The sequence below is a fragment of the Nakaseomyces glabratus genome, chromosome A, assembly GCF_010111755.1.
Source record: "Nakaseomyces glabratus chromosome A, complete sequence".
NCBI lineage: Eukaryota > Fungi > Ascomycota > Saccharomycetes > Saccharomycetales > Saccharomycetaceae > Nakaseomyces > Nakaseomyces glabratus.
In genome coordinates this window covers 360,441-380,907 of record NC_088951.1, presented here as the reverse complement: position 1 = coordinate 380,907, position 20,467 = coordinate 360,441, and the positions used below count along the sequence as shown (strand labels likewise).

Sequence of the window (20,467 nt, the reverse complement as noted above, 5' to 3'; positions counted from 1 at the left end):
TGCATGCTTTGTCGATATTAAATCACAGGTGACTTTTGATGTATTCCTCTCACAGACAAATATCTATTAATGAATTCAATAATTATCAGCATGATCATATCTATCAAATGAGGCGCATCTTTTATCAACTCTGAATCTTATTATTACATGACAATTAGGGAAACTGTCAAGTATTATCGTTAATTAAGCTGCATAGACAAAAAAAGTATTAGATGAACTCCATCACACTCACTTCCAAGGTAATATTCCCCATAAATAACTGCATTGTAAACTAATATACTGTATAAATAAAAATACAGCTCATTGAAAAATAACTATTGAGGTTAGACCTCATTGTTGACCAAATTAGGCAAATACTATTAGGTGCTTTTAATGATGATTCAAGTTGCATCCATTTGAGGCTTGGCGTTACCAAGAAAGGTTTAAAATATATATAATGGGTAATCAGTAATGAAGTCTTACTCTTGTCTAATCCCAATTGGTTTCGCTTTAATTACTTGAATAGAGTTCCTTTTTAGAAGCATGATAATGATATAGCGAAAGCGATAAATCATCATACCAAAATGAGATATGCTTTATTCGCTAATGTAGTTACGTTAACAATAGGAGTTTTTGCTGTTGTTGAAGATGCAAAGTCCATGGCTGCTGATGCTGACATGAGTTTCTTCCTGGCGTTTTTAGATGATTTTAATGAACGATATACAGAATACACTTCTTATATGATAAGGGAACATCATACATTACCTCAGGAAGTTGCTAATTACTACTACCACTTAAACGGTGTAGATGAATATGACTTAAAATCAGACATCATTAACCAATTCCCGTTTACGATATTCAAATCCTTCATAACAGTCTTTCCCTGGTACTCATCTTTGTTGTCTGAGGGTGGTATTACTGATATGGTATTGCCTGGTGATTTCTTAAGTACTCCGACATTAGACCTCTACACATCTACCACAGACGCACCTACTGTATCGCTTCTAACCTCTGTAGTTTCAAGTGTTACGTTGTCCAATAAAGACATAACCAAGGCAGCAAAAGCGGCAGCCAGCACTTACCTGGTATCTAATTACATGTGGATACTATTATTATGTATGGTTTTTGATTTAATAGGCTTTTTAACTCTATAGTTACTGGACAATCTCACAACCACTTTCTTTTAGCTCACTAGAACAGCTCATCGCTCAGCTTTAAATTGTGTGAAAATTTAAGGGCTTCAATTAGGAAACAACAACTGATATATTCTTTTGTAACGTTAAAGGTAAGAAGGTTTTAAGTATTCTGGAGATCCTATTAGTAGCCTTTTGGTAGACCTTATTTGATTGGTATAAACTTATTGTATTGCACTAGTACCGTTAATTAGTGCGTGAAATTCCTGGTATCTTTTGGTGTTATATTCTAATTTTGAGCGTTGAAATTGTTCAAACTACATAACAGGTAGAAATGCAATTGTGGCCAGTATCCCCACCCAATCACTTCTGCATACCACCTAGGTGTTCTGAGAGAGATAAAATTGATGATGACTTGGATATTTTGGCAACAATACCACTTACTCACTCGAATGTTGTCATTATAATTACAAAAACCAGAGTATTGGTGTACAATTTTAAGCCTTTTGCGTTAGTAGCAGCTCATGAAAGAACTTCAGAGTCTCTAGCAGAATTTGGAGATAATAAGGGGCTTGTGCCATCCATTGCATTCAGAGATAAGGTATCTGGTGTAACTGATAGCAAACCACCAACTTATATGTCATGGTACCAAGGCAAATTAGTCTTTTATACAACAACTACTAAGAATTATGTTTTAGCTTACCAAGTTTTAAGAAATTCAACTAGTGAATCTATATTCAAAGATTATGGTTTGCCGATAATCGAGGTGTCACAAATTAACGAATTTGAATCTGCAGCATACGATGCAAACTTAGATGACGATGTTTTAACAGTGTTCGACAAAGTCAAATCATCAAAAGTGATACAAAACGGATATGTTTTAAATAAGGATAGAGGTATATTGCAATTTCTTTCGGCGAAATCAGAGGATCCAAACGAAATACCGATCAAGAAATTGGAGTTGAGGCTGAAAGTTGTCTTCAAATTTGAGTATGACATAATTGATTTTATTGGGTTCAAGAGATTCTCTGATGAAGATGATGGGAAGTTTGAAGAAAATCTTTTAGTGCTCTTTGCGGATAAAATTCAATTATTGAAGCTACAGGATTTTAAATTTAATAGTTCTCAAGTGGTAGAAATTGCAAATTCAAAGAAGATATGTATATGCGATAATAAACTCTACGTTATCTCTCAGGATAAAGAAACTAAAAAACTGATAATTCATCTAATCGATCTCAATGAACAAAAAGTGCTCGAGAAAACTGAGCATGATTGCAATTCTGAATTAGTTAATGCATTTTCAATAGGCTCTAGGATGCTTGTATCTACAAAAGATTCAGTTAATTTCTTTTGTACAGAAAAGAATCAATTTACATACCATCGCAAATTTGATTTCAGTATAAAGCTTGCAGAAAAATTGACAGATGAATGTTTTGTCATAATAACTGAAAATGATAGACTTGAAATTTGTAGTAAGTTTGGTAATAAGCTTTTTTCAACAATATCCGAGGATGATAGCTCCTCTAATAAGATTCATAACGACACATTAAATTACACGGCGTTAGTCTATATTGACAAAACATTGATCACAACCTGTGAATCAGGATATTATCAAATATGGAACTTTTGGCAAGAGTTTCCACAATCTACATTTGACTTCCGAGTCCCAAAGGTGTCAGCTATTGCTAATAACAACAATGATATCAAATTCTACTCTTCATCTGGAGATTCGCCACTAAATCGCATTCAATTACAATCATTAAAACTCCCAACTAAATCACTGAACAATAACATTTCACATATCAAATTAAACTCAAATCTTAAGTTGGTAGCAATTAACATATCTAATAAGAACTCGTTATTGATACAGAATTTAGAAACTAGTCTATGGTATCAATTTACAGATGTACACATTATTGATATGCACTGGATTGCCAACAACTATCTAGTATGCCACTTGAAAGAATATAACTCAGATACAGTTAGTGTCAAATGCTATAACTTACCTTTGAAGGGACTTGAAAATTATGAGTTAGAAGATCTAGAGATATGGGCTTATGAGATACCAGAAAATGTTGATATATTGAAATTCTGGGTAAATACCCATCACAAATATAAATATCTCAAGATGAAAAATCAAAAGCTGGATAGCTCAGAGCTATCCTCATCAGACAGGTTTTTCAAAACAGCGGAAATTATCCTTTCTACTTCATCATCTATTGTAGTTTTTGATGTAATTTCCAAGGTTCAATTAACAGGTTTAAATACTATTGTTAATATCCATCAATACTCATCACTTGAAATAGCGAACTCACTACCTACAAGAACTTTGGAATGGGTTAGTACTTGGAAGGATGGTTTCATAATATATGCATCTGACATGTTATTCAGATTAGAAAAATTATCAGATGGTACTATTCACACCACTCAATTACTTGATAATGTTGAAAAGATAGTCGATGTTGTGAAGCACCATATATATATGGTTCAAGAAGATAAATTTACAATTTATGATATCAATGGACTTTGGGAAGACCGAAAACCTATACTATCTATTAAATTAGATGAAGAGCATTACCCTATATGTATCTCGTCAGACGCAGCCATAGTACAGTCGCTATATTGTGTGTTTAATAAGAACCTCTCGAAACTCATTATGAAGAATTCTAGTTACCTAGATAAACTGATATCGGTGAAGATTGATAGAGGAGACGATCTTTACGATATTAGCAGGCAATTTTCAAACTTAAAGCATTATAAATTTGCCTTGGAGAAGAATCTTTCCATAAAACTGATGGAAGGAGAGTCTATCACAAAAACATTAGAACTGATTAAACTTCTTAATGATAAACCTACCGGTCATGGTAAAATATCAAGATACAGTGACATGCTAGAAATTATATCTAATTGTCTCAGAAAGAGTGAAATGAAGAACTGGAAAACTTTATTCGATGATTTAAGCATGTCTCCAAGAGAGCTGTTGGCATTATGTATTGATAACAGGGAGTCGAAAATGCTTGGGGTCTTATTATTAGTGTTCTTAAATTACGGTGAGACTGAAGTACTAGGTGACATACAAGAAGAGAAACCTGTTGAGCTACATAACCCGACAATGGATGATGTGTTAAAGGATGAAGAGCTGATGTTTAAAGTCCTAAAACACCTGGTAGAGTCTTCAGCAAGCTCAAGTAACGCTATTAAAGCATCAGAAGAGTGGGAATTATGTCTTCAGTTGGTAAGACTGTTAAAGGCTTTGGATAAAGAAAACAATACAAACCTAATGGAAAAGGCCACTCAGATCATTCTGAAGAGCTGATTATTAAAAACATTCAATACATAAAAAATAATTAATGCGTTTGTTAAAATATAAAGATCATGAAATTACAGTAATACATAGAAAAAAAAAGTAATCCTAAGTAAGTCTGTGACATAACATCTGTTTAATATGCCATTTAGTTTGATTAATATATGGTTAAGTAATATATGTATGGTATGGTAATTGGCAAGCTATTAGCAATCTATTAACAATTGGATAGGTGCAGCAGTGCAGCATACGACTGAAAGAACTAACAATGTTAATAGTTACACGTGACTTTCGGCCAATAGTGTTCGAGAAACCCTTTAAAAGATTGTGTTATGCAGAAACCATAGAAGGAAGACTTCATATACCGATATTCCCTTGCGATATGGAATGATAATCTACAGAATTTACTTGGTGCTTTCTGTAGACAAGAGATTGTTACTGATCCTGCGTTGGCTTCCCCCACCCCCTTCTTCACATTTCTCTTCGGTGATGAGAGGGAAGTTACTATTGTAGAGTGGGAATAATGGGCAAACAAAGCAAAAAAGTTGGAATACAATTGGCTCGAGGAAGGGGGATAGTGGTTTCGTAGTTCCGATGAGAGCCAATGACAGACAGAAGATTTTAGCTTCTTAGTAGGTCGAACACACTCTTCTTTGGACTTTGGGAAAAGCAGCAAAGATATTATATAGTGTTATTTTTATATAAAGAAAAAACATAAGTTGCAGTTTGCCATTCAGGCCTAATTTCTTCGGTGGCAGTTTATTACTTTTCGGAAACAAACCAAATAACAACTATAAAACATACTAAAGGAAAATGTCTGACTCACCATTGCACACTGTTGGTTTCGACCCAAGATTCCCAAACCAAAACCAAACTAGACACTGCTGGCAAGCATATGTGGATTACCACAAGTGTATCAACCTGAAGGGTGAAGATTTCGCACCATGCAAAGTGTTCTGGAAGACGTACTCTTCTCTATGTCCTGTCGAATGGGTTGAGAAATGGGATGACCAAAGAGAGAAAGGTATCTTTGCCGGTGACATTAGTCCAGAAGAGAGCAAATAGAAGATTGGTAATAGTTTGATTTTATACCACTTCTTTTTATTCTATTTATCAAAAGTTATGATTCGTCTAATGAACATAAAAAATGAATGTTGTTGGCTAAATATAACAAGCAAATCAAAAAGATTGATATTATTCATTTCATTTCACTACCAACTCTGTGTTTTTATTGAAATTCCCTTGACTAATAAGGGAAATGTTCCAATTATAGGGATGTAGTTGGTGCATATTACGGTCACATAAACAAAAACATACACTGACATACTTTTTTAACTTATTTTTTATTCTTATATTCATATTAATATAATATATATTATTCTCATTAAAGTAATGATGGCACATGGTTGGTCATCTTGAATTCGTTTCGATTATGCTTTCAAACAAAGAACAATACACACCAACTGGTACAATTTTAATAATAATAATAGTTGGTTGATTGCTAGGCAGTAACACCAGATGACTATTAGTTCCAATAAGTATAGCATTGTTATGGTGGCTGTTCACAAACGACCTGGGGAATACTACAATATGTACTGACTTTGCCGGTAAAAGATTTCACAGTTTATCTGGGCACATGGCGCAGTTGGTAGCGCGCTTCCCTTGCAAGGAAGAGGTCATCGGTTCGATTCCGGTTGCGTCCATTATTTTTTTTGCCAAAATTAAATTAAAACAATTAATAACATGATGAAACCATAGGTGTTATTCATTATTATAGTTGACTAATATCGTTGCTGAGAATTTATTACAATGCTATTATATTGTAGGTATGTCTATTTTTTTGTGTTACCTTTGAGGATTTTATATTTTGGTACTAGATATTTATTTTACGCAGCACGTCCGAAGGTTTCAGGTAGCGATGAGCTATTGAACAAGAAAAGGGCCTGTATATAAAATTGTAAATAAACAAAGTTTAAGTTAACTAAGCAGAAACATAAGAAACAGGCATAGTTTATATGATCTGATAGTGTTAGAGGAATTGATCCCACTATCTAACTGTTGCAATATTCTTGCAATATCCTCGAGCATTCTTCACATGTGATAGTTGTTATATAATTGGATCAAATCAGGAACGACTGGACAAGGTTCATTAAGGAAGTTGGAAGATGCCAATTAAGGGAATAATAGCCGATGAGAAATGGAAGATTTTTGCCAGTTCATTTATAGTCGAGCCCAAAGCCGCTGTACGAGAACTTATTGATAATAGTATAGATTCCGGGTGCCAGAATATTTATGTTTCAATTGATTCTAAGACAGGAGGATGTGAATACATTAGTGTTAGAGATGATGGTCCTGGGGTGCCACAGCCAGATAGAAAGCTGATGTGTCTCAACAATACAACGTCAAAGATAAACAGCCTTGACGATTTAGACAAGATAAGTACCTTGGGTTTCAGAGGAGAAGCATTATTTTTAATAGCCAATTTATGTTGTGAAGTGGGCACATTGGAGATAATTACGAAATGTAAGGATGAGAGTGTTGGTGAAAAATGGTATATCCAGAAAAATGGCTCTATAAAACCTAAGAGTGTCAGAAAAGCACCTGCCACAACGGGAACAGTTGTTACACTGCGTAAGCTGTTGGGAGGGTTCAAGTCAAGAGAAATTGATCAATCAAGTAAAGCCAGGAAAACGATAGAGGATTTGAAGACTATTTTATACCACTATGCGCTTAACTTCAGAAATATAAGGTTTAGTTTTGAATTGGTCTCATTAAATAAAAATGGCTCCATAGCTCAAAAACAATTACAATTATCAGTAGCACCTAATCTAACAAGACCGAGGCTTTTGTCTCTGATAGCAAATTTAAGAAAACCTACAAATATTAACTTTGTCGAGAACGCATCACTGGAAATTACAGACAAGATAGATATCCAACTCATTCTGCCAACTATGATCCCCCAATCAGATGCTGTCAACGTAAAGAAAAGCTATAAATTTCTATCTGTAAATAACAGGGCATTATCTAGAAAATTAGCTTTTGGTAAAGAGTTTGATAGAATGTTATCCTCAATATACAGGAGACTACAATTACTAGAACCCAATGTATGGTATGTGAACATTATCAGCGAACCACAATTGATTGATGTGAACATTGAGCCTGAAAAGGATGATATATTACTGAAAGACGAAACCAAAGTGATTCAGAAAATGGATAACATAATTGAACTATATTTACGAGAGAAACTCAACATTAATCCAACAGTATCCATTACAAACAGTCCATCATTCAAACAATTTGCAGCTAATACATCAGTTATGCTGGAGCATAACGAATCTTGTGATGAACCTGTAGATCAATCAACCATGCCGATTTTAACTCCAACTAGTAAGAACATAACTGAAGCCATTATTGAATCGGAGAACGGAAATAATTCTGAGCCCAGAATCACTTATGAAGCGGACTCTACTAATATGGGTTTCAAATCAATCTCAGAAGTAAACAGAACTGGAATTTCGAATAGTCAGATACATAATTTGCCCAATGATAGTTCAAACTCTCATTTTGATAATACGACAAAATTGTCTCATGGAATTAATCAAGATAATTTAAATTCATCCGATCAAGTCAACACTCAACAGAACACATTCAGAAACTCAATGACACATGTGGGGCATGAATACGATGCTAGGCGAGAAAATACGAAACCGAAACCATATAACTCAGAATTGGCGAGTAACGTAAAAGATACTGTAGTGCAAGTTAAAGAGGAACCGCATGAACCAATCAGCTCGAACTTAGCCACTATCGATAAAGACAAGGAGAATACTTTTGAATATCCTTATAATACACACAAGTCCGGATTGAGTGATTTAGGGGCATCAAATGTACACGACATCAGTAATCAAACCATAAGACCGCAAGACATGCATGTGAAGAGACCGCATACATCAATGAATATAGCACCTGTTCACAAGCGGGTTAAGACCAATGAAGCCAAGAGGAAACTAAGGATGTTTTCTGAGTACACCACACGATTAACAACAAATGCAATATATAAACCAAATCCACAACCAACTATGTCAGATTTTGATCAAGCACCATTCAAAGACAGAGTCTTACAGTATATAAAATCCAAACAGTTTGAAGAAGTCGATCTCGAAGAAACTTCGCAAGGCTGGCAAAAGCTTGTAAAAGGTAAATAAACCTGCTCTTTATTGACATAAACAAGAAAACATGTATATGGAATCCCATGTACTTTTCGATTCTCACAGAACCATACCTAAGGACAGGACACACCCGTTCCTGTATAAACCGGAATATAAACATAGAAAGCAGATAAGGGCAATGCGCAAGCTTAATGGGCCACCCGTAAATATTGGGTTCTGAAGTTCTTAGTTCATGCTTGGTGATCAGTGTGATCTTGCAGTTGCAATCACACTAAAATTTTTTTCCAAATTCATTTCTTTTTTTTCTCATCAATATCTTTTGATCTATTACATGACATTTTGTCAAAAGAACTTTGCTGGGAGAGATGAGCTCTTGAGTTCTTCTCATTTGCTTTTTGGATTGACGTATTTTTACTAAGTCCACACAGGTTAGAATTTTATATTTGCTCTTGTAGACGAGATGAGTCCAGACACCCCTCCAGGTGGGCTTTCTCAGACACCTTTTTCTTATTGTGCTAGTTTGGCATATATATATTAATACGCATTGGTTGTTGAGCTTAATATATTCTTAAACCCCGGATTTATAATATACATACTGGTGTTTTTAGCATATATTTCAATATATGGCCGAACTGCAACATGCTTCCAAGGACTATAGATATACTTAAGAAGTTCGCCACGTTCGTGGGTCCCGGCATCATGGTCAGTGTGGCCTACATGGATCCCGGTAATTACTCTACCAGTGTCTCTGGTGGTGCTCAGTACAAATATAAGCTACTGTTCTCCATATTTGTGTCTAATATCTTTGCAGTTCTTCTACAATGCCTTTGTGTTAAGTTAGGGACTGTGACAGGCTATGACTTAGCGGAGAATTGTCGCAGAAACCTTCCAAAGAAGGTGAACTATGTGCTATATTTCTTTGCTGAGATCGCTATCATTGCAACAGATCTGGCCGAAGTGGTGGGTACGGCTATTGCTCTACAGATATTGTTCAATATACCCCTAACATTAGGTGTGATCCTGACTGTGCTTGATGTGCTGCTAATATTGATGTTCTACAGACCAGATGGCCAGTCCATGAAGAAAGTAAGGATGTTTGAATTGTTTGTGGGTGTTCTGGTCATCTGCACAGTGTTATGCTTTGTACTTGAGTTGTTCAAAATCAATATCCCAAACAAGAGAGAATTATTCGAGGGCTTTATGCCAACATCAATAATTTTCAAAGAAAAGCAAGCTTTATACATATCTCTAGGTATATTAGGTGCTACCGTTATGCCACATTCTCTTTACTTGGGATCCTCCTTGGTTAAACCAAGACTTTACGACTACGACATCAAGAAATATGGTAAAGTCGGATCTTCACCAAGTCTAAGTGCTATCAAATACTCTTTGAACTACTCTTACGCTGAATTAATTATTTCCTTGTTCCTAATAGCCACATTTGTTAACTCAGCTATTCTAATTGTTGCTGGTGCAACACTAGCTGGTCAGCCTGAAGCTGAAGATGCTGATTTATTGTCTATTTATAACTTGCTAGTCCACTACATCTCACCAGCGGCGGGCCTCATCTTTGCTGCTGCAATGTTGTTCTCAGGGCAGTCTGCAGGTATTATCTGTACTTTAGCCGGTCAAATTGTTTCAGAAGGTTTCTTAGAATGGTCTCTACCCCCATGGGCTACAAGACTATGTACAAGATTGATCGCTATCATCCCTTGTTTGTTTGTTACACTAACACTTGGAGAGCGTGGCATATCAAATATCCTGAATTTCTCTCAAGTTGTTTTGTCCCTAATTCTACCAATTGTTTCAGCGCCACTTATCTATTTCACTGCTAATAGGTCAATTATGACAGTAGAGGATCATCACTTACATGTGGCTGATATAAATGATGTTGACGAGAGCACACCTTTAAATTCCAGTGCACAAAGAAAGAAAAAAGATTTTACCAATTCTAAATTATTAACTGGAGCAGCTGTCTTTGTTTGGGCTTTAATTGGTGGCTTGAACTGCTATTTGGTTGGCTCTTGGCTGAACGGTGCAGACGTACACTTCTAAACTACGTTATAGGTAGTTCAACGGTTAGATACATACCATGAACAAAGTATCTATCCGGGTTCTACAGTCAATACTACTGAGTTTAATAATATATAAATATTTGCATTTTTAACATTCGTATCATCAATTATGAAAGCATCATAGAAATATCATCAATCTACATAAAATGCTAACTTGAATATGTGATGTTTTATAATATTACAAATGCTTCCTCTATTAAGTTATATGAGTAACAAAGAAATAGCTACTCTAAACTAGTATAAGTTTTATTAATTTTATCTTCTATACTTTTTCTTTTTAACAGGTTGTGTCCTAACAACTGGTATAGTACCATTATAATTCACTTGAACTATTGGAAAAGAAGTGTGATTCGATAATTTGAGTGGCTGATCAGTTTTTGAGAGCATTATTTCTTTTAACAAAAGGCGAGCTTTGAAATATAGATTTCTCTCATCATCTGTAGGCTCTCTTAGCCTTTTCGCTATTCTTGACTTTCTCAACCTTGCTATTCTTGATAAAGTGTCATTAACAAGCTGTTCGCCCTTACCATCTTTGAGAAGGGCAATATCGCTATCGGTTAACTGATTAGAAGGTGTCCAAGCAAAAAGATTCTCAATTTTTATATTATTATTACTATCATTTCGAAGATTTTCTTCTTCAGTTTTCACTTCAGCTTCATTTGCAGTTTTTTCATTTTTTTTCGTTTGATCCAGGTCAGCATCATCAAGCATATCTGTCTTCTTCTCCTCATCCTTAGTGGTTTCCTGCTCTTTTGATAAATCTTCATGTAATTCCTTTTCCTTTTTGATAAGTTCTTGCATATATCCAACTCTATTCAACCATATCGTACCTTTTGTTGTTGAATCTATAACTGTTCCATTTTCATTAAAAGAAGGTGCCCATGAGCTAAATCCATTGTATTTTAGCCATACCGTAGTTGGTAGAGCATACCAATTTGGATGCAAAAATCTGGTCATCATTTCGGTAGGTGGCAGAGTTGGATCTGGGATACCGCTTGTGTTTGCTGCCAAAAAGCCCAATTTAGGTGCTTCATCTAAAAGGCTGGTTTGTGGAATAACTTTATTGATTTCAAAATTAGAGTTTGGTAATTCATGCGGTCTATAATCAATTTCAGATCTCTCGATAGTAGAAGAAAATAATTCCAGATCTTTAGTAGTAATGTGATAAGTCTCGGTAACAGGAACAGTATAATTAGTAGCAATTTTAATGAAGTCAGCACTTATGGCCTTTTCAAGTTCTGTTCTGCTGGAGTCCGTCTCTCTTTCATCATCATCCAAATTTGTCTCGTATACTAATTGAGCGCCGATCTTATAGGCTTCTCGTAGCATCAATTCAGTAGCAAATTTATAGAATTTATCCACCATTTGATATTTCTTGGAACCTTGGGGGAAATAATTGATAAGCATTATGCATACCAATTTAATATCATGATACAGCTTGTATAACCCACCATGACTAACATTATACTCTTTCTTATCGTTTCTTTCGGTTATTGTTGTCAATGGAAGCTTATCCTCATTTTTGATAGAGCCATCATGATCGGTTTTACTTTTCAAAAACCTGTTATAGGATTCATAAATTTTTAGTGGGTCTGATTCATGAAACTTTGAAGGAAATGGTTCATCTAACACCCTGCATTTGGCTCCAGCAACTCGAAATATCCGAAACAGATTATTTATCAAATCCGCAATACCCTTTTCAGCAGTTTGCGACATGCTTAGTATTTGTTACTCACCAGTGTAAACGTGTTATTATAGAGAGACAAATTAAAAGTGATTCAGAATTATTATCTCAATTTATCTATTCCGTTATGGGGATAACTTGCGATGTTTTAACAATGATTGTATTTATGTACCTAATTACCAACCAATTCAAGTACAGTTCACGTCCCAGGAAAAGTGATAATCAGAAATAAAGTGTCTAATATTTTGCGTTTAACGGAGGTGCTTTGTATATCCTCTGTAGTTAAAAGGCAACTCCAGTCGAATTTTGCATACTATAAGTTTGCATGTATTGGTATTATTGTGATACTTTTCAACTTTCTCATTCTGGTCGCGTCAATTTGAGTTTCTGCGAACTCTTCATCGAGGACAGTTTTTGACGTCTAAGATGATCACAATACTGGTGATGTATAACTATAAGAGATAAATCACCCAACAAATGAAAGAGATGTGTTCTATAATTATTTATTAAGATGCAGTACTTTAAATATATATATTACATTAGTCGAAAGTCATTCATGCAGTTTTTCTATATTCGTTAAGATTCAAATAGCATTTGAATTTCTTCTATGCGACGTTTACGTCTCTCATCCTCATCAGTATCCATGGCTTCACCTAGCGTTCTTTTACGGTCCTGGATCCTTAACATTTTTTCTTCAATAGAGCCATCTATTACAAATCTGATGACTTTCACACTGTTAGTCTGCCCTATCCTATGAATTCTATCGATTGCTTGATCCTCCATACTGGGCGACCACCACGGGTCCATCATAAATGCATAAGACGCACAGGTCAAGTTCAACCCAACACCACCAGCTTTTAATGATAGAAGCAAAACCTTCTGTACTGCATAATCTTTGACTTTGAAATCTTCTAGCACCGCAGTACGCTCTTTTAAGGACAGGCGACCATCAAATTTGTAAACTTTCAACTTATTTGATGAATAGACCTCGTTTAGTTGTGACTCCAATATATCTAAATATGAGGAGAATTGTGAAAATACTACTACTTGCTCACCGGCAGAACTATCTTGTAGCTGTTGTAAGTGCCTTATTAAGGCATTAAGCTTCGCAGGCCGTTCCTTACGGTCAAAATGGATCAGCTTTAGAATTCCATCAGAGCCTTTTTCAAAGGCTAGGCATCTATTTAAATTGATGTCCCTCCTACAGTTAGGACACTTTTGTTGCAAGCTTTTCTCTTTTTGGAAGTTACCATATTCCTCCAGACACTCCTTACAAAAAACATGCTCACATTCTGTAACAACCGCAGACGAGCTCTCAATAGGTTCCGCTGTACATATAGAACACTCAACAGGTATCAGTTGGTTTGAATCAATAAATTTTGCCTCTACAGATTCAATCAATTTGTCAAGTTCGTCATTTTCAAATGGAGGTACCTCATCTTCCTCCTCCTCTGTATCTGGTATTAGGGTTTTTACATCAACTGATTCAGTTATTAGCTTGTTATTACCTGAAGACAAATCTTCATCATTTTCATCTAAGGTTCCAATTAGATTTGAATCACAACAAACTTGGCGAAGTCTTAATATATGAACCAGGATAGTTGAATATTTTTTCAAGAGATCACCTGATTGTAGACCTGATCTGAATGTTTTCTCTGCCCTTTGCAAAAACTCTTCATATATTAATTTCTGTTTCTTAGATAATTGTAATTTCTCAATAACAATTTCCTTTGGAGGTAGCTGAACAAGAGGATTTCCATCAGTATCTTTCATCTGCTTTGTTCTTCTTAGTAATACGGGTTCCATAATAGCATTAACAACATCAAATGCTTGCTTAAAATTTCGTTCCTCGAAAGGATTTGTAATGAATTGTTTCCAATAACCGATCTGAGACCAAGGTTCTAACTTCAAAAATTTTACCAAAGAATATAAATCATCCAGTCTATTGATAATTGGGGTACCAGTCAGTATCCATCTATATTTTGAAGATAGTTCTAATACCGCTTTAGAAGTAATTGTAGATTTATTTCTTATAGTATGGCCCTCATCTAGAATTATCCTAAAAAACTCGATAGAAAAAATACCAGAAGTTCGTCCCAGAGACCTGATATTTGTTCCATCTTTACTTAACTTTGTCCATTCATTCTGAACAATACCATAAGTAGTTAGAACAACAGTTGGTGGGTTCTTTCTTTTGATCAGTAAGCTTTTGAGACTACTCACATTACCTCCATAATATAACTCACACGTTAATCCAGCATTATTATTGACTTTGTCAAACTCATCACGCCACTGGGTTAATAATGACATCGGCACAATGATTAGCGTTGTTTTGTAAGCATATGATCTTTCCGGTTCTTTGATTTCTATTACATCATCACTTGATAAATTAGAACTCTCTTGGTGAAACAGTGACTGACTGGTAGTATGTTCGTCCTTTGGTCTCATCAGTACTAATGATAGAGCTGAAATAGTTTTACCTAAACCCATCTCATCGGACAATATACCACCATTCTTGAAAGAATTCATCGTTGGCCTCTCAAGAGAAAATTCACCAGTATGAAGATTCCCATAAAAGAAAATCAGCTTAGGATTTGAATTGTCATTTTCACTCCCTGTAGATTGATTATGCCATGACATATTCCTGGGCCACTGAAATTGTCGCCACAAGGGGTTAAGAAGTGTAGTATCATCTTCGGATTTATCTTCATTATCATGGCCTATGGAAATACCCTCTCTTCTCAACATCCAAGTTAAACCTTGCTTTTGATACTTGCGAAGTTCCACTTTAACTAGCTCTGGTGGAGGCGTTGTCGGTATTAAGCTATTTAGTTGTTTAGAAGATTGCGTTGCTTTATAAAAGGAGGTCAATTGATTGATATTCATCGTATCTTCTTGATGCTGAGTTGGTAACTCATCGTTTAAAGGTTCTTGTGATAAGAAATTCCCAAAACTCTCATCGTCTTCCAGATCAACTATTTCGTTGTCATCGCCATCTTGTTTCAACTTTTCTAAAAATTTGGCCTCATCTTTAACTGGCCTTAATTTTATCTTATCGAATAACATGATTAAACCCATTCTTATATTTCTTTCTTCCAGTTCCTGTTCAGTTTCCACTATTGCTCCAAATCTTTCACGCCCATTTCCATTTTGAGTCGAAAACGTAGGATTTTCTTTGCGATTAAACAGTGTGGAGGTTAGAAATGAGTCCATTTGGATAATTATATTATCACCTATGCTTAGTCTCTTATCACCAGGATAGATCATTGTTAGTTTAAAATGGACTTCGTTTCGATGAAGAAGAGGAAAAACAATTCGAGCTATATCTTCGGGAACTCTACCAATTTCCCTTTCATCATTGGCACTATAAATCTTAACAAATGCAGCAAGACCTGTCTTTTTCTTGTTCAATTGTTCGTAAATTTTCTTTAAAGGCACATTATTATTGGATCTTTTAAAGATAAGTGGTGTCCCGTATGGGACAGGTCTCATTGTAGGTCTCGTAACCATCACTGTAACTTGTAGTGATCCAACAAACTTTTTCCAACTACTGTTTGCCCTTTGGGGCTTTTTTGATTGACTAGACTGCATGAAATCGTCCTCACGTTTCCTCTTCACACTTACTAGTTGAAGATCTGTATCCTTCTCTTCATTATCAGGCACCGTCAACACTTCTTGGGAATGTTGCAGTTCCAAAGACGATGGTGGTGCATCGTCATTTCCGGTTTGATATTGGTCAAAATACTCTGAGATAGCCAGATCCAACCCGTCGTCAATATCCCTATATTTTTCTTCAAGTGCTAAGGCCACTTCTAACCGGATAGTGGGCAACACTGCTCTTAGCTGCTCTATAAAGGGTGATTCCTGTGTACCTTGTGCAATTTGCTCTTCTGGATCATTTGCATTTTCTTCCTGAATCGCATCTACCTGCGGTTCAAATAGAAAAGATGATTTATCAGTCAAAGTGGTTTCGATAGACGACTCGAGTTCATCTTTAAAGAATCGTTTCTTCTGGTTTGCATTCTGATCCATTACTAAAGTACCATTGGCTCTTACTTTGTATTCAAGATATAGTATCTATCTAATAGGCCTCCCTTCTATGGATTGTAAAAAACTTCAGATGTCTTTAGTTTGAACAACTATTAACTTTTTTTATATAGTATTAGTCCTTTTGAAATGTCTGCTAAGTTGTATATGTTGGACAATAGTCTGTAATAATTATATTAACTCTTCTAATAATATTTACCAATTTTTTTTTTTTCTTCATTTATTATATTACATCACGTAGTGTTGTCATTTTTGTGGGGAGAAGAGCGAAACTCTAATTCATTAATTTCTAAAAAAGAAAACAAAATAGTAAATTTATTCACGCGATGATGCCATCGCGTTTGTATAATGCAATCCCTCTTTCAAAAAAATTGATGAAGATAAAGACAAAACTTGCTCAGTTTTTTGGCATGTCATTCAATATTTTGGCATTCTAAGATTTTGCGACTTTAGTAGCTCTATAGTTCTTTTTTTCGTTTCTACTTCAAAGTTCAGTCTTTGTAAATCATTCATCATAGATATAACTTTGTCCCTACTGGTCCTTTGACGGTAACAATGTTCGGGTGTCTTTCTTTGAAGTAAATTGGTTAGATCGGTTATTTTCTGTTCCACAAGTCTCTTCTTTATAGAGATCATGTTTTTGCGATGTTTCAATGATTCTATATCATCAATGTCATTATCCAGATAGAAATCAATTATTTGAGGAACATCGTTGGATAATGTGGTTATATCTGCTTCGCTGTATGTGATGCTTTCAATTGTAGGAAATTCAATTACCATATCCCTAACCATTATTGGTTCAATCTGTGGTAACCATTCTCTTTCATTAGTTGACATTGTTACTGGGATATCTGGCAAAATAAAATTTGTACTCAGCTTGGTATTATTAAGTCCCAAATATTTACCGTTCAAATTATGACAAAATTTCAACCTATTCCTTTTCCGTTGTTTGTAGTTTCTTATGCTTTTTCTTATCATTTGACTCCACTTTGAAAGGATAGACGCCAATATGCTTTGATCATCATCATTAGCTGTCCTTGGTGTTCTCAAGTAACTCTTCTGTTCTTCGACGATTGCTGTGTCTGGTTCCCATTGCAAGGGCTCTGGCAAACATATCTTCTTAACAGAGACTTTTTGAAACTTGAAACTTTCTGTAGTCATCCGTTCCAGTTTCTTCAATTCCCTTGGATGCAAGTAGTCTTTCTACCTGTGACTATGACAGAACAAAAATCCTCTGACGTAGAGCATTTAGGTAATAATAAAATCAAAAAGAATCAAAAAAAAATTAGCTGTAACTGTTTCAAATTTTCTAAGCTATCTTTATATGAAAAGGGTTGACATACTTTAATAACAGTGGAATTTTTTTTTTTAATGGGTATCAATTAGCATAAAAGGGTGTAAAAAGAGGTAGTGTTTGACACAAAGAAAAATTTTTTTATTAATTCGCAGGCGGCGCAAGAATCAGGAAATTTTGTTTTTGGAGAAACCCGGTGCCCTTTTATACTTTTTTTTTGGGGGGAGGGGAAGACAGGCGAGGATTGAATCCAAAGGTCCGCGGCAGTGAACCTGGGAAGGCAAAAAAAACTTAGTGGCGCCTCTGCGTAGTTTTGTGAGTAAAAACGTATCAAAGTAACAGAACTGCTAAAAATAAAAACTTGAAAAGCGGAGATCCCGCGGAGATAGTATCTGCCACTGCACTTCTGCACCAAGAAAAAAAAAGAGGAGAGAAATCGAGGGGAAATAGAGATCTGGGAATTAGCCGCCGAGAAATAAAAACACAAACCAATTTGGTACGTGCAATTCTAAGACAGATATGCTATTTTTGACATATCCCCAGGTAAGAAAAAAAACAACAACAGTTAGATTAGCCGCGGATACATAGATCTGGAAAACTGACGTCACCATTACGGCAGACAAAGTGTTCTTAAAATAGTGGTCGGGGAGAGGGGGGAGTGCAACCTTCCAAATATAGAACCATACCTTCGACACCCGCCGATGATGCAAGATTTTTGCTGCCAAAGGAAATATTAACGTTAGCCGCCGAGACAAAAGGGAAAAGAAAATATATGGCACCAATTACGAAGTTTAGGGCTTTTATTGAGTATGACACCTCACCTTGAACGAGAACCCAACCCTCAATCACAAGACGTATAAGATGATATAATCTGGAAAAAAAGCGTTTGATACGAGACAGGTTTACTTCTTAATTCCCAAAAAGAGACCTTTGGTTTTTTCTTGTTTTACGGGGGTTTCTGTGGATTTCAGAGTTTTTTTTTTGGTGCTTGTGAAAAAGTTTTTCACTTCCCGCAAGCAATTGGAATTTTGTCGATGGGGCCTGCAACTACGAAAAAAAATTTTTCAATTAGTATATATAGTGTGCACTAACAGGAAAAGAGAAACGTATATTTTTTTTCTTTGAATGTATATTTATTAGTTAATTCACTTAATTTTTTATTCTCTCTTTTGACATATCGGTACGACCAACTATTTTAACAACAACACTACAATGGGTGCCTACAAGTATTTGGAAGAGCTTCAAAGAAAGAAGCAATCTGATGTTCTAAGATTCTTGCAAAGAGTCAGAGTCTGGGAATACAGACAAAAGAACGTTATCCACAGAGCCTCCAGACCATCTAGACCAGACAAGGCTAGAAGAATGGGTTACAAGGCCAAGCAAGGTTTCGTCATCTACCGTGTCAGAGTTAGACGTGGTAACAGAAAGAGACCTGTTCCAAAGGGTGCTACTTACGGTAAGCCAACCAACCAAGGTGTCAACGAGTTGAAGTACCAAAGATCCTTGAGAGCTACTGCCGAAGAGAGAGTTGGTCGTCGTGCTTCCAACTTGAGAGTTCTAAACTCCTACTGGGTTAACCAAGACTCTACTTACAAGTACTTCGAAGTTATCCTTGTCGACCCATCCCACAAGGCTATCAGAAGAGATGCTCGTTACAACTGGATCTGTAACCCAGTCCACAAGCACCGTGAGGCTAGAGGTTTGACTGCCACTGGTAAGAAGTCCAGAGGTATCAACAAGGGTCACAGATACACCAACACCAAGGCCGGCAGAAGAAAGACCTGGAAGAGACACAACACCTTGTCCTTGTGGAGATACAGAAAGTAATCGTAAGCCTCGTCTCGCTTTTTCCGATTTTTCTTTCTATATGGGACTTTTTTTGTTTTTATAGTATAAGTATTCCTATACATAGGTATTTTGTAAAATAAAAACAAAACTTTCCACTTTTTTTTAAAAAAAGAGACAGAGTAATATTAGTATAAATTTATTAATGTTTACATAGTCAATTGGTTGATTTATTACGTTAAAAGGCTAAAAAATACATATACAAATTTATATAATATTAAAAAACAATGTGGTAATATCAAGTATATCAATTACTTTAGAAAAGTCCATATATACATACTTAACAGTAGGAGTCAAGCTTTTTACCCATAACTACTTGTAATTTAATAAAAAAGAGATATCTAATAATACCACTAATATAACTGTACTATTGGTATTATCATACCCATGTACGAATCATTTCCCACCATACTGAAAAGAGTCACCCGACCCCACATCCTCACAAACGTCGCAATTAACACAGCCCACAGGGACCACCACAGTGAGCCAAAAGGAAGTCACAGCAGGCCCGATTTCCCAGATGGTTATGGCAGTGTCTGGCTGCGGCAGTGTCTGTGCAGTTCCAAGTGAAATTATTGAAAATTAGCAGGAGTTAAAAATGGGTAAACCGAAAACTGGGAAGTAGTTTCTTGTGCGGGAGTTTCTGAGCTGGGATTCGAGCTGGTGGGGGAGGGGGGACAGAGTTAAAGCTGAGAAGGGTAATATAAAGGGAACGCATACGCAGATGACGAAGCTCTAGGGGAGTTTCTGTGTAGGGCGCAAAACCTTTTCAGAGTCCTCTCCCGGCCAAAGGGGTTCTTCTATGGTCTGAAGTTGGTGCGCAATTTGGGCAAAAAGTATAAATAGGGCCAATTAAAAATTTCTAATAGGATGGGCGTGTACTGGGGTGGCATACCTAGGAGAAGGGATAGACACAAATACTGTTGAGGGTGACTGA

General features: G+C 35.8%; 9 protein-coding genes and 1 non-coding gene across 10 annotated transcripts; 7 read left to right on the top strand and 3 right to left on the bottom strand.

Moving 5' to 3' along the window:
• Window positions 1-563: 563 nt before the first annotated feature.
• Window positions 564-1,133, top strand: AFB1 (Afb1p; the record flags this gene model as incomplete). Its single annotated transcript, XM_444923.1, has 1 exon — window positions 564-1,133. One exon carries the CDS (start codon window positions 564-566, stop codon window positions 1,131-1,133), a length of 570 nt encoding a protein of 189 aa, XP_444923.1.
• Window positions 1,134-1,446: 313 nt separating this feature from the next.
• RIC1 (Ric1p) lies at window positions 1,447-4,428 on the top strand (the record flags this gene model as incomplete). The annotated part of the gene is made up of 1 exon (XM_444922.1): window positions 1,447-4,428. The coding sequence occupies one exon, from the start codon at window positions 1,447-1,449 to the stop codon at window positions 4,426-4,428; it is 2,982 nt and encodes a 993-aa protein (XP_444922.1).
• An 801-nt stretch (window positions 4,429-5,229) lies between these two features.
• COX12 (cytochrome c oxidase subunit VIb) lies at window positions 5,230-5,481 on the top strand (the record flags this gene model as incomplete). The annotated part of the gene is made up of 1 exon (XM_444921.1): window positions 5,230-5,481. The coding sequence occupies one exon, from the start codon at window positions 5,230-5,232 to the stop codon at window positions 5,479-5,481; it is 252 nt and encodes an 83-aa protein (XP_444921.1).
• A 565-nt stretch (window positions 5,482-6,046) lies between these two features.
• On the top strand, window positions 6,047-6,119 carry tA(UGC)1. The gene has a single exon. It is a non-coding gene; the product is annotated as a tRNA-Ala (tRNA).
• A 462-nt stretch (window positions 6,120-6,581) lies between these two features.
• Window positions 6,582-8,621, top strand: MLH2 (mismatch repair protein MLH2; the record flags this gene model as incomplete). Its single annotated transcript, XM_444920.1, has 1 exon — window positions 6,582-8,621. One exon carries the CDS (start codon window positions 6,582-6,584, stop codon window positions 8,619-8,621), a length of 2,040 nt encoding a protein of 679 aa, XP_444920.1.
• A 603-nt stretch (window positions 8,622-9,224) lies between these two features.
• Window positions 9,225-10,640, top strand: SMF3 (putative divalent metal ion transporter SMF3; the record flags this gene model as incomplete). The annotated part of the gene is made up of 1 exon (XM_444919.1): window positions 9,225-10,640. One exon carries the CDS (start codon window positions 9,225-9,227, stop codon window positions 10,638-10,640), a length of 1,416 nt encoding a protein of 471 aa, XP_444919.1.
• A 275-nt stretch (window positions 10,641-10,915) lies between these two features.
• RSC58 (Rsc58p) lies at window positions 10,916-12,376 on the bottom strand (the record flags this gene model as incomplete). Its single annotated transcript, XM_444918.1, has 1 exon — window positions 10,916-12,376. One exon carries the CDS (start codon window positions 12,374-12,376, stop codon window positions 10,916-10,918), a length of 1,461 nt encoding a protein of 486 aa, XP_444918.1.
• A 544-nt stretch (window positions 12,377-12,920) lies between these two features.
• Window positions 12,921-16,376, bottom strand: RAD5 (DNA helicase RAD5; the record flags this gene model as incomplete). The annotated part of the gene is made up of 1 exon (XM_444917.1): window positions 12,921-16,376. One exon carries the CDS (start codon window positions 16,374-16,376, stop codon window positions 12,921-12,923), a length of 3,456 nt encoding a protein of 1,151 aa, XP_444917.1.
• Window positions 16,377-16,808: 432 nt separating this feature from the next.
• On the bottom strand, window positions 16,809-17,552 carry GVI51_A03245 (uncharacterized protein; the record flags this gene model as incomplete). Its single annotated transcript, XM_444916.1, has 1 exon — window positions 16,809-17,552. The coding sequence occupies one exon, from the start codon at window positions 17,550-17,552 to the stop codon at window positions 16,809-16,811; it is 744 nt and encodes a 247-aa protein (XP_444916.1).
• Window positions 17,553-18,897: 1,345 nt separating this feature from the next.
• Window positions 18,898-19,512, top strand: RPL15A (60S ribosomal protein eL15; the record flags this gene model as incomplete). Its single annotated transcript, XM_444915.1, has 1 exon — window positions 18,898-19,512. One exon carries the CDS (start codon window positions 18,898-18,900, stop codon window positions 19,510-19,512), a length of 615 nt encoding a protein of 204 aa, XP_444915.1.
• Window positions 19,513-20,467: the final 955 nt, after the last annotated feature.